Source organism: Hippoglossus hippoglossus, chromosome 9, assembly GCF_009819705.1.
Source record: "Hippoglossus hippoglossus isolate fHipHip1 chromosome 9, fHipHip1.pri, whole genome shotgun sequence".
Lineage (NCBI taxonomy): Eukaryota > Metazoa > Chordata > Actinopteri > Pleuronectiformes > Pleuronectidae > Hippoglossus > Hippoglossus hippoglossus.
In genome coordinates this window covers 5460828-5474726 of record NC_047159.1, presented here as the reverse complement: position 1 = coordinate 5474726, position 13899 = coordinate 5460828, and the positions used below count along the sequence as shown (strand labels likewise).

At 41.9% G+C, this 13899-nt stretch overlaps 1 protein-coding gene across 4 annotated transcripts in view; it reads right to left on the bottom strand.

Annotated features, from left to right (window-relative positions):
* Nucleotides 1-637: 637 nt before the first annotated feature.
* The window catches only part of LOC117768118 (transducin-like enhancer protein 4), a 28477-nt gene continuing 15215 nt past the window's right edge, over nt 638-13899 (bottom strand). For 2 of the 4 annotated variants that reach the window (XM_034596226.1, XM_034596228.1), the window contains exons 6-20: nt 13824-13898; nt 12989-13190; nt 11152-11168; nt 6032-6154; nt 5450-5503; nt 5206-5358; nt 4834-4966; nt 4385-4572; nt 3656-3732; nt 3304-3553; nt 2888-3135; nt 2628-2775; nt 1121-1271; nt 957-1033; nt 638-849 (exon numbers count right to left, since the gene is read on the bottom strand). In XM_034596226.1, coding sequence (XP_034452117.1) covers nt 742-849; nt 957-1033; nt 1121-1271; nt 2628-2775; nt 2888-3135; nt 3304-3553; nt 3656-3732; nt 4385-4572; nt 4834-4966; nt 5206-5358; nt 5450-5503; nt 6032-6154; nt 11152-11168; nt 12989-13190; nt 13824-13898 — 2004 coding nt within the window. In that variant the 3' untranslated portion in view covers nt 638-741. The remainder of the gene's footprint in view (nt 850-956; nt 1034-1120; nt 1272-2627; nt 2776-2887; nt 3136-3303; nt 3554-3655; nt 3733-4384; nt 4573-4833; nt 4967-5205; nt 5359-5449; nt 5504-6031; nt 6155-11151; nt 11169-12988; nt 13191-13823; nt 13899) is intronic. The other 2 variants (XM_034596227.1, XM_034596229.1) reach the window with 2 other exon arrangements.

The window sequence follows — 13899 nt, the reverse complement described above, 5'->3', positions numbered from 1 at the left end:
AGGTCCGTCTGTGGTGAGGGCACTGAGGGCAAATGCCCAAAGGGTCACAACAAACACACATACACACACACACACACACAATAAATAAAAACATTTAAGAAACACGGGCAGAAAATAAACGTCAGAGGCAACAGACACAAATTGAATTTAAAGTTAAGATGTAACCATTAATCTTTCTTGTCAAGATTTAGTTGATGATGTCTTTGGAGCATCCTCACAAATTAACGCTTCACATGTGCAACATGCAAATAATCAGAGGAAAAGTTTTGGGAAATTTGTGCAATTAACTTAAGCAGAATCAGAAGTTTTCTTGGGAAATATTCTGGAGTTTGGTTCAACTTAACTTTTTAAGCCTTGGCAGAAGACAAAACACCGCATGACGTGTGTGTCACAACTGCTTGTATTCATGTTTTTTAAAAAACCTCACACTTATACATAAAAGTGAGACGTAAAGGAATGTGATCTCACAGTATATGATCCAGATTAAGTGCACGTGGACATTCACTCGTTCTCACAGCAACAAAAAGACACTTTTTAAAAACAACATCTCTGTGCTTGGTTCTGCTTGTTCCTTCTGATCCACGACCCTGCCAGGAGGTCAAAAGGTCACGGTCCATGAAAGACTTTTTTTGTTCCATCCAAATCCATTTTATACACATTTTAAAAAAATGTACACCGGTGATGGAGATATCTCAGACTGTCTGGATTGAGGAGTGGCCTCGTCTGATGGCCGCAGCCCTCTCAGTAGATGACCTCGTACACTGTCGCTTTCTTATCTCCTGAGCCCGTCACGATGTACTTATCGTCTATGGAGATGTCGCAGCTCAGCACAGAGGACGACTCCTTCGACTGCAAGAGCGATAAAAGACGAGTGAAAGAGTGGAAAATGTGCTTAACACAAGAGCGATAAAGGATGACAGGGTTTGACAGACAGGTTTATGTTCTGACGCACTTACCTGGAATATGCTGGCACCGTACGGAGTTCTCCAAGCGTTGAGCAGATTGTCTTTTCCTGTGCTCACAAACCACTTCCCTGCAGAGGATTAGGACACGTCAATACAAAAAAGAACCCACTTCCTTCCTCTAAGACTAAATCAAAGACATCTCAATAGATTCTTACCGCAGTGAGCAAATCGGAGCGAGAGCACGCAGCTTTCGTGCAGGTGGAGCTGGTACTTGTCAGGTTTGGTGACATGCAGGACCTCCACATTGCTGTTCTCCATCCCGACTGCCAGCCACTCGCCGGTTGGACAGTATCCCAGGGAGAAGATCTGCAAACAGACCCCACAGGTATGGTAGATAACCAGGTTTTTGTCCCTGTCCCTTTGTCGGTTGGTTTGCATGATTGTTTGTGAGCAACAGAACAGATTTCCACAAAACTGGATCCAGGATTTATGTATATTTCTTTCTTTAACATTGTGGCATTTTCAACATCCCCAGGGAATAATTAGTTGATCTTGATGAAAAGAGAAATACATATTTAGAGGACTGATATCTACGAGTGTTTGAAATTTGGTGCATCTTGGACTGGACGCTTCTTAGTGCTATTCCAATTCTGTTTCGTTGTTAGAACTGAATCTTTCTGCATTTTTACTGTAGTGTTTTATCACAGAGTTTCACCTTTGTCTTTCATCAATGTGCAAAAGAATCAGACCCACATTTGTCAAACAGTAAAACTGATGCTTAGTATTTTGGCAGAGTTACACAGCCGGTGGTTCACATTGGAAAGATGCTCTACCTCTTCTGTTTCTACCTGAGAAAAAGTAATGACCTGCACACCATCAGTAAATTAAGTAAATAAGGAAAACTTCCATCATTTTCGTAGTTTTCTCTGGGAAAGTTTGAGTGCATGGAGATTGAACTTGTCTGTGGGGGTGGGCACTGATTTTAACATAACTATTAATGTTGGTAAATGTCCACGATAGGTTTTTCTGCACCATCATAAGAACAAAATTGTTTCAGTTTCCAAAATCATACCGAGTTAGCAACAATTCTTCCAGCAGGACCCAAACAACAAATTGTGTCACTTTTCCTTTGATGGACAAAAAAGTATTTTGTCTTTACCAAAACCCATGTGACCTTTTAGTTTAGAACAGATATCATTGGAGAGCATAAGCATTCTCTCAGTTGTGTGTCTCTCCCTGTGTGCAGCCCTCTCTTAGCTCTCTTTAAATTCACACCCTCCCCCTCCTCCTCCTCCTCCTCCTCCTCCTCCTCCTCCTCCTCCTCTGCACACAGAGATGGTGAAATGGGTTTTTTCAGGAAAATTGCGGTAATGGTCTATTATTGCCGCTCTTCCCCCTCACCTGAAAAAAAGAGTAAATTCTAACTGCCAGCACTATTAATGTTAAAGGTATCTGAGGACAGGCCAGAAACACAGAGCTCAGTCTGACCTTTAGTGGCTGCTTAAGTGTTCAGAGCTGAGTCAGAAAATTACTGCAATAAATCGGAGCCTGAAGTGGTGTGATTACAAGAAACGCAAATAACTGTCATTTGTCCTGGGATGCAGTTTTCATCATATCTGCATTTTAGTTTAATCACAAAACAATAAAAGTCAAATTTATAGCTATTTAACATTACAAATATATAAGAGTATTATAAAACGCAAAAAAAGTAGATTTGTGTACCTGGGAGGTGAAGTCATGCTGCTGCAGCTGCCGTCCCTCTCTCAGGTCCCAGGACCGGACCGTGTTGTCCAGGCCGCCGGTCCACAGTTTGGTCCCATCGTTAGAGATGTCGATACAACTGGCCCCGTCAGTGTGGCCCTGGAACTGCCTGCAGACAAATCCAAATTAGCATTGGCCCCCAAAAATCGATATCAGTAGGGTTCTACTTGTGAACCATTGAGATACATCACTGGGACTGTAGCGTGTCCACAGCTCCGTACCTGACCAGAGTCTGGTTGTGAAGATCCCACACAGCGATGTTTCCATCAGAGCAGCAGGAGAAGCAGACCTTGGAGTCAGGGCTGATGGCCAGAGCGTAACACGCGGGCGCTGACGACGTCAGCTCGGCCTTTATCCGAGGAGTTGGTGTGGCCAAATCCCAGATTGACAGAGTACTCGCCTCGCCCCCGACGATGAGAGTCCGCCCGTCAGGAAGCAGTCGACAGGAGCGGATGTAGTTATCTCTGTTCTGATGTGACAGATACACACACAAGTACATTTTACTGTCGTTTAAAGTGACAAATACATAAACGCATTTCTAAAACAACGAAAAACGTGCTGTACATTCACCATGTATGATGTCAAATTAGATTTCATGTATCAGTCATGTATGTCAGGGTCAGTGCAGCTCACTCACAAGGCAGTCCAGCTGGGATACAGGGGTCTTGTTGCCCGGGTGACTGATGTCCCACACCTTGACGCAGCCCTTGCCGCCGGTGTAGACGTGACGCGTGGGGTTACTGATGGTGACAGCGCACACCACCTCCCCGTGGCTGAGAGTATTGATCTGTCGTGCGTGGCGCGGGATGCCAGGGCCGATCAGTGCGTCCGGAGGAAAAGGCACAGGCTGCATTTGTCCGTCAGCGCTCACGTGGAAGGAGTAGGCCCTGACAGGAAGAAAAAAGGAGGGTGAGACGGGGGGGGCGGGTAAAAGCAAACAAGAGGAAATAAAGGTGACAGCTGAGAACAAGGAGGAGGAGGAAACGTACGGTTTTCCACCAGGAATGCCCGACAGGTTGGGAGGAAGCCCAGGGACACGTATGTGGTGGTGAGGATCGAATCCCACCTGCAGAACATGAGATGGTGAAGTTTAAAACCATCTCAACACACAACTACTGAAAATACTAAAACTGAAATTATATAATAGAGGTGATGTCCCTCAATCAAATTTAAGTTCAGTTGTAAGCTGCAAGTTTAAATTGGAATTAAAATGTATTTAACACAATGAAGTAATACTAAAGTTTGCAGCTTCTGTACTGAGGATGGTGAAAACAATAAAGCCAGCAAATCCTGTCAGCATTGACTTAGTGATAAACTAAGGAGAACAAATATACTATATAGTATATAGAAATACTCAGGATATTAAAATATAAATAAACAGTTTTAAGAGTTGTTAGGTATTGTGGTGTTTAAGTTACACCCAGTGCACTTAAACAGTTATTTCAGCAGCATTTAAATTATTATATTTCAATGATAAATTCAGTGATGTGATGCTGTTGATATGAAAAAATATTTCCTTTCTGCCAAATTTAGTCTTGTGTTAATCTTGATATGTGGATGTTTTTTACCTGCACATCACACAATCTCATAAAGTACTACTACTCTATATTTGTTTGCCTTATTAGGCCAGTTTTCAAATAAAATTTCTTCTGATCACATGCAGCATCAATGATTTTAACTCCAAAGTACGTGTTATGTGTTTGTGTGTGTTCTGGTACCACTTGTGTTCGCCCGTAAGCTGCCACCGCAGCGGCCGCCACTGCGCTCATCTGTGGGGAGATGTTGTGCAGGCCGGTGTAGGCTGCTGCCGCCCCGCTCAGCTCTCCGTTCATACCCGGGTGAGGAACCATTCCGAACGGCCCGGGGTACGAGCAGGGCACCGCCAGGGGCGTACGAAGACCGGGAGCTATGGGGACAAAAAAGTTATAGCGTTCGGCGTCTGAGTTAGAAGATTTTAAGAGTAATGTCTTCTCTGTGCTGTCATATCAGAGCAACAGGTCACTGATCTACTTTAAAATATAATATCCTGTGTTTACAGTAAACTATATTCTCATAAACAACCTATGAGCATCAAGCTTTAAAGGCCTAAACTCAGACCATAATTTCAGGTCATATTCATTTGTGCAATTTCATTTCAGTTACATAAAGCAGTGAATGGAACCCTCACCCAGTGCCTCTACACCCATTGGTTTGGTGGGTGCACACCTCAGGCCGGGGGTGGAGGTGCTGCTGGGTGTTGGGGCATCAGAGCGGGATGTGGGGGTGCTGGACTTGGACACAGGAGTTGTGGACTTCTCATTCTGCAACACACAAAACAGGTAAAGTAATCACAAATGTTGTTTGATAGATTTGCTGTTTACTTAACTTTTACTTAGAATGTATCATCTCCCGAGTTTTCCATCTTACATATTAAACCTTTATTCTGTTCTGTACCTTATTTGACACAATCATTTATTATTCTTACATATTTCTGAAAGTCTAAATATAGAAAACTACCCGGAGATTTGATGAAAAGGAAAACAATCAGAAGGTGACTCACCACGTTAATCTCTTTGGACTTGGAGGACGGCGTGCTGCTGGAGGAGGCGATGGAGGACGGACTCAGGGGAGCGTCCTTCTTCAGCAGGCGAGTTTTGTCCAGTCCGTTCTCCCGAGGAGAGTGGGCGGGGCTTCCTCGAGGAGACACGGGGTCCTGTGGTGGGTGAGTGAGACGAGGACAAGCGAGTAAGATGGATTTATTTCGTTGAGAGCAGGCAACAGAAATGATGTCGAACAGTTTTTACCTCGTTGGAGACGTCCACGACCAAGTTGTCGTCGCTCTTCTCTCCATCACTTTCCTGGCACGGACACAGAAGAAAGAGCATGAGTGACCATTATTTTAAATCTAAATAAATGTACATTATATTCGAGTTCATACAGAAACTGCTGCTGGTATAATGTTTCATTTTGGATAAAACTAAATCCTCGGCCTAGATTAATTGTCTATAAAAACACTTATCATCAGTGTGTGACACAACACAACACCCCCATTAGTTTGAAATTGAATGAAATTATGCATTATGGTGATAATGAAATTGGGTTATCATAAAATCAAGGCTTTAATTAAAGTAATCAAAGGGAACCATAGACTACTTTAATCAATCCTCTGTCAATTTGCACGTGTTTTTCTTTTTACATTTTCTACAATTATACAACTACTAAGGCCAGAAACCTCTGTCTGTCTGTCCATCCATCTGTTTGTCCCTCAATTATCGAGACCCCAGCCTTGACCCTAACCCCCCCGCCATTTATTTCAATCTGCTCTTTTTGTTGTCGCAATCTTTTCTTCGACTCAGAAAGTGTTATCTCTCTACATCTTCACTAACGTAACGCGTGGAGGTCAGCTCCTTGTCGTCGGTCTTCTGCTTCTTGCTGTCGGAGGAGTAATCGCTTGAGCTGCGGTGCTTCTCTCCGGTCCGGAAGCTGGCCGAGGGAGACACGGATGAGCTCTGGAGGAAACAAGCAAACAAACAAATGTTTAACTTATCAGACGATGAAGAAAAACCGACTTATGTGTTCTAAAACTCATCAACTATGCACCGGCCGAAGCTCATGATATAATTGTAGGAATAAACATGTTCTTCTGTTCCAAAAATGACCACAGATTGTACTGAATGCAACATGTGCATCTGTATCTGTTACAACCCAGTGAGAACATCTTGTTCTGTGGACGATCAAAAGATATGGCCGCACTCTTTCCTGTTGATTTTCTAAATATCAGTGACCACAAAATAAGAGATGAATATCTCCTAACCTGCACAAACATTTCCAAAACTATCTGCATGACTCACAGGCTGTAAAAAAAGATGGATGAAGCGTCTCCACTTCTTCATGCTGTACAAAAATGATCTACAATCTGCAATATCCAAGATAGTAGTTTGGGATATTGTAGTTTGGCTTCACTTTTGGGGAGCTGTCATGTCGTGTATTACACAGACATAGACAGTAAATCAACATGTTTTCTATCCTGGTTTGTGTGAACTGACCCTTTAATACCAAATGGGCAATAGTCGTCTATATGTGGGTCAATTTAATGTTTCCAGGGTAAATATACACAGGGAGCAACTCACTGCAGAAAGACATGACTGTACAAATCAAATTAAAAGTGAAGGTTAACACCCTGTAAGTTGGAACACATGGAGTCTCTTACTGTCCATGGACACAGAAAACAAATTCAAAGTAATTCCCCATGGTCTGCAGACGAGGGAGAAAGAAATCTCAAGGCGAAAGTAGACTTTGATAGATTGAAGGAAATTACTCTTTTTATACCCTGCACGGGGTGAAAGGCAAAATATAAGCTTCATCTTATATTCTAAAATTCTTTGGAATGTGTCAAGACTTCTCCAGGGCTACAAAATAAGGACAAATCTGGCAGCGAGCGTGCAGCCAGCAGTCATCGGTGCAAACAGGAAGACAAAGATGAACGACGCAGACACATAATGAGTGTGTGATCCGCTCCACGGCTGGATTTCCACATCACTTTAAAATCTCCTCTGCCTGTCAAAACCATTTCATCGTATACTGCATCACACAATGCAGAAGCAGCGCCGCATCCTTGACAGTTTGACTCCGCCAGCGTGGCTTGAACTCGGCGGCATTATTTTGAATCCGGGGGGGGGGGAGGAGGAGGAGGAGGAGGAGGAGGAGGAGGAGTCGCTCCATCGATGTCTCTGTTTTTGTAATCAAATCTGGCGTCCTTTGAATTACAATTAGTGCGGGATTAATCCTCTTTGAGAAGCACAGATCAAAATAAGGTCAAGGAAACATTTCCCCCTCTTGCTCCGCCTGTCCCTGCTGATCTGGCTCTCATTGGGAGGCGCTCCTTACCCCGGCACACGACGGACGGACGGGAGGAAAAATAAAGCAGGACCTTTAACTCGACCTTTCCACTAACTCACGCTTGCAACCTTTCCGCTGCCCTTTGCCGTGCTGCAAGTGTTGATGACAAAGATTCGGTAGGGGGGGAGGAGTAAGGGTTCGGTGTGTGTGTGTGTGTGTGTGTGTGTGTGTGTGTGTGTGTGTGTGTGTGTGTGTGTGTGGTCGGGCAGCACTTGTACCTGTACATTTTAGTACTATGCACACTATGTGCAAACAATGTTGAGATGTCCGTGTGTATACAGGTGGAAGTTTCTTTTTTTTGACATAGAGCAAGCTGACCACCACACACACACAAACTTAGACGAACACACACACTCACACACACACACACACACACACACACAGACAGACTCCCCCTCTCTTTCCAGACTGATTCGATTAATTAGCCTGCAAATTAGCTCTTTCAAAAACATCAAGGCAAATTAATTTCGCTGCAGAGACAAATGAAGGCTCCGCCGGCGGCAGCGTGAGCTTTGTGAGTGTGAAGACCCGCTCAGTGTTGCTGGGTGAAAGTATTAATTTACAAGCACATCATAATCTTATCTGCCTCCCATTTCAAATTGATTCTGCAAGTCCCGATAAGGAACCTGTGACCTCTACACGTGCGCCTTTTTTATTTCAGTTTCACAAACAGCTTGACTCCTTTGTGTTGCTCTACTAATCAGAGATATATATATATATATGATGAACAGAACAGTCTTATAGTTCATAAATAAAAGTTGGGTGTCATGAATTCGAGGCCATCAAAGCTCAGTGCGGATTCTAAACCTGCAGCCATCACAGATGAGATAAAACACCATGATGCCTATAATAATATACAATATGTAATATAATATCATGTACTGTGACTGAAAGCTTTCAAACTGCTCTTAAAAAGGACCTGGAGGTGTTTTCTCTACCTCTGTAACCTCAGCTTTTGGGCGAGAGTTGCTTCAAGTTGTCGGAAATAGATGGAAATGTGAAAATGTACAGTTACATTTCCGAGTCAAGACAAAAGACTATGACTGAAAAAGTTCAGTAAAGCCATTAAATGGCTTTTGTATTGAGATTGAATTCTTGAAAACATATAATTTGAACATATTCAATGTAAATTCAGCCATTTTAACAATATATTCAATGGATGCAGCAACAGTAACAAAGCTGTGACTTTTGTACTGGATATTTCTTTTGTTTCTCCCATCTTTTTTTCCCACCTTCCCTGTTTTCTCATTCTTTCACTAACAGGACACTAGTTTCCTCTTTCCCCATGTGTCCACTATTTGTAAATCCTGTATTTCATCCTCCGTGTTTCTCCGCTTCTTTCACACGTTCACACCAAAGAGCCTGAGTTCACCATCTCTGATCTTTCTGTTCCACACGATTTCTTTCTTACTCTGCAGCCAACTCAGCATGGAAGGCCCCACTGAACGCTGCATTTTAGATTAAAAAAAGAACATTCAACCATTTTGAGACGCAGACTGCAACTGAAGACGTGTTAAGGTCGCTGACAACGCTAACAACAAGCGTGTGTTTACTGCAACAGGTGATTCACCGTAAAGGTCAGTCTAAGCTTCAAAGCAGCCTCATTAAGAGTTTATTTCTCTTTTCTCCGTCGCAAAATCAAAGATGGAGACGCTCCAGTGATTATACTTAAGGTCATTTAAAAAGCCGGCACTTGAGTCGACGCGTCGCCTTTCAGCTGAGAGGAATTCATCACGTCGGACTGAAAGGGAACAACGCAGATACACAAAAGAAAAACTCAAAGCAGCAGCAAAAATCAATGGCGATTGATACAGTAACCGAACCAACAATTAGCTTAATTTGATAAGTGCACCCAATCCCACAGACAAGAACAACAGGCATGAGGAGAATCAGTCCTTGAACACACCATGACGGCATAAGTGACTGCTTGTACTGGCAATAGTAAGTATGCAGACACAGACACACACACACACACACACACACACACACACACACACACACACACACGTCTACACCCGCATACCTTTGTCAGTGTGTGTGTGGTCGCCAAGGACATTAAGGCACAGATGTTCATAGATGTTCATGCAATTCACACATCCTGTGTGTGCCCTGTGGACTGTTGCCAAGGCAACTGTAGACCACTGACAAGAGGCTTATTGGTTTCATGAAGTGACTGTTGGCCGCCATGTCAAAGAGCAGCTCTGTGCGTGTGCTTACGCTCCTGTGTGGGCTCATGAAGGGCATTCATCATTCTGCTCTCTCTATCTTTATCACTGATTCCTGACAAACAGAGGCAGTGCACGCACACACACGCACACACACACACACACACACACACACACACACACACACACACACACACACACACACACACACACACACACACACACACACACACACACACACACACACACACACACACACACACACACACACACACACACACACACACACACAGCTAATCACTCCCATCATGGTGCCTCCAGCTCTGAGTGTAAGTGTGGAGGAGGATATACGACATGGGGGGCAGGAGATAACATATTAAAACATTCCTCCTGTCTGAACCGATTCCAAAACACCAGAGAACACACACCACCCGCTGAACTCATTCGTGTGTGTGTGTGTCTGTGTGTGTGTGTGAGCTGGGGCTGCTTGAATAAAGAAATGCTAATCTGCTCATTGAGTATTCAACAAACCAAATGTTTGCCTTGGGAAAAAAAGCTCCGCTTAAGGGACTAATTACTGCGAGCGCTGGTTGTTACATTGATCTGTTTCGCTGCCTCTCTCTGCTCCCTCCTTCCTTCACTAACCAGACTTGTGCTTCTGTTTTTTTTTCTTTTCTTTGCTCATCTTGGGGTTTCTCTTTCATCCAGTTTTTCTTCCTATTTGGCTCCATTTTCACATATCAGATATTTTAAATACATGATTATTCAGCACAGCACAAGGGTAGAATACATAAAGGACAAGTGGAACAGAGGATGCACAGTTCATACAGGGATTTATAGCAGATTCATGTCTTTTCATTACTAGATTATTTTAGTGTGATGATCTGCAGTCAGGATTTTATTTGAAATGAGCATTAATATTTCAAAAGTGATCATTTGTGTGAAAATATGTGGCATCTGTTATTTAGCATCAAATCTTTATAAATATAAATATTCTCTATAGAACTGGGTGATAAAACTATATCAATCACAATCATAATATACTTTTCATCAATAGCAATAGAACTTAAGTTGTAGTAAAAGCATTTGACCGATAGAATGTTTGCTGTTCATCAAGTGTTTCATTCTCTGTTTATAAAGAAGAGTTTAAAACCACAACCTTCACTCAGGAGCAAAAATCTGTGCTGAACTTGAAATGAATGATGATTTCATATTTATCGTGAAAATTATCAATGTCAAGGGATGTGCAATTTGTTATTATGGTATTTTTGGCCGTATTTCTGAGAATGTGGCACAGGTTGTAATTTTCTGTCCAGACCCTACAGAGCTCAAGAGAAGATTAGACAAGTATAATTGTTTTAATCATATGGCCGAGTGGGTCATACAAATAAACCTTTTTACCCAGGAGAAGATGAAGAGAATAAAATAAATAACACACTCACCTTGACTGAGTCTCTGTCTGAGAAGGTGACAAAAAGAGACAAGAAAAGAGAAAAACTCGTTGAAATATTTTGTCTGATTGCACATGGAAAAATACACACACACAGATTGACAGACACATTATGAAATAATGATAATAAACTTTATTTAATTTTAATTTTAAATACATACTTGAATAGCAGCACATCCAAATCTCAGTGTGTTGCATTGTGGGTAATGTAGGCCCGGGGTTTTGACAAGAATATAGCTTTGAATACAAAGGACGATATAGAGTCGAGTTCTGCTCAGTTGCTTTTAAGTGTCCACTAGAGGCACAATGCTAAATCTGTGTCGTACTTTTTCAAGCCAAGTAGGAAAGTAAGTATTTTAATGACTAAATATCATTTGAAAGCTACTCAACAGCACGTTAACAATATTAATGTAGTGCAAGAAAGCAAAAGTAAAATAATTTCATTGTCCACCACAACGACAACATGAAACCTCTTTAAACATATAAAGACACAAGAGTTGTCATTATCATTATTAATCCTGGCTTTTATGTAGTAGTGTTTATGGTTTCATTAGTTATATTCACTTTTTAAAATTTTATTTTGTTTGACTAACATTTCAGTGTTGATTATATATATTTTATTATCTTAACTTTCTTTTATTGCCGTCTTTTCTAACACAAGACTTAGTCTCTAAATATGAATGAATCATTTTTAATTCATCTTTAACATCATATGTTTTGTCAATCATTATGTGTGATTATCACCGTATGTGTAACAAATAAAATCATAATAAAATAACACAATAATTGGCACAGTATGAATTACACTACCTTCGGCTCACTCGTTCTCAGCTTGAGATGGAAGTGCGCTGTTATTGATTGAGCCCCTAACTGGGGTGAGTGTTACCTGAGTTAGCAGCTGTTAGCTTCACTGCAGCTACGGGGCAAGGTTAACTACTCTGCTGCACTGAAAAATCCCTCAGTGCTTCAGAGTAATCACACACACACACACACACACACACTGTAGGGTAATTAAATGCTTGAGCTCAGAGTCAGCGCGGAGAAGAATTACAGGCGTTCCTTATGTGCAAGAGAAAAGAGGCATCGTGGTGGTGGTGCATGGCTCCAGGTTAGGCCAATTAAAATGGTATAATGACAAATCAGTTTTTAATTGCTTTAACTGCTGTTCATTCAGAGCACTTACAACTGAGCATCAGTACGAGTGGAAACATGATTCATAACTGAATATTCTAGACGTGTGAAATTAGTTTGAGATCATTAACAGAAGAAATGATAAAAGCGTCAACATCTATTTACATTAAACCTATTTAGCATCAGTGAATAAAATAAAGCAGCAAGTTTCAGCAATTTGTATTAAATATGGGACATAATGGGCTGTTCCTGTATTTTAAAATATCTCAAATAAACTAAATTATATTTTAGCCTTGATTTGGATAAATGAAACATCAATGGACTTGTGACAGAAAGAAAGATTTGAAGCAATGTAGTTACGATGTAATTTAATATGAATCCAGAATATGACATGGATTTTAAAGATGAAAAACAGAAGATAAAACGATGTATGATGCAAAAATCCAGAGTCCAGAGGTCTGAGATCATGGTCTGAGACTTTTAGACTCCACTGTACATTACCCACATGTAAATTTGACTATACAATTTAATGAATGCTGTAATTAAATAAAGATGCAGGAAGAAAAAGTAACCAAACAAATCTGTGACGCTTCCTTAGACTCATTCTGGACTTAAAGACGCCATTGCTGGCCCAGACACACACACAAACATATTGACACCCACAGTTCCACACACTGTTCATTCGGAGCAGGCCTCACCTCTCGGGTGTTCACTGTTGCTGTCGTGGTGTTTCCTGTCGTCTTTGAGTGGCAGCTGGTGACTCAGCGCGGAGGAGAGCGCCAGCAGGCTCGCAGTGCTGGCCCCGGGGGGCAGGGGCGGCTGGAGGCCAGCGGGGTGCGGCGTAAGTGGGACGGGGATGGCGTGGCCGTGGGTCAGGTGCTGAGCCTGGAGCTGCTGCTGCTGAAGCACACACAGAACCACTGATTAATGCCAAGGTTTCAACTTGGAGACAAGCAAGCAGCCGAAATGAAGAGGGAGATGGGATGAAGAGATGAGGAAAGATAAAGACAAAAGGAAAGCAAAGAAAGGAAAACATTATATTAGTGGCATTCTTGAAATATCAGAAGCTAATATGAATGAGGATATCAATTGAAAATCAATATCTTTAAGTTTAAACAAAATCTACATCTCAGCAAAAAGCTTCTGGACAACTGAATTCTAGATGAGACAGTGTGAAAAGCTGTAAATGTACAATTTTGATATTAGTTTCAAAAAATCTGGAGCAGGTTGAAAAAGAGAAAATTCAGTTTCTACATCAAGCTGTTTTTCACACTATATACAGTATATATATATATATCCTTTATAGATTAACACCGACCATGTATTGGTGAATGAATATGGTAGAAATACAGTGGGTCTAAAAAACCACACTCATCTTTAATGTTGTAGATGCATTTGATCCATGCACGTCTCTTTCTTTAAGAGAGAGCGGAGAGAGGGAGAGAGAGAAAAAGAGAGTGTGTGTTTTTGTGTGTGTGTGTGTGTGTGTGTGTGTGTGTGTGTGGTGTGTGTGTGTGTGTGTGCATCACCCACTCCTATGACGGCGTTGAGTTCAGCCATGGTGACCTGCTTGGCCCTCTCCACCGCCTGCACCACCTGCTGCTGGTGC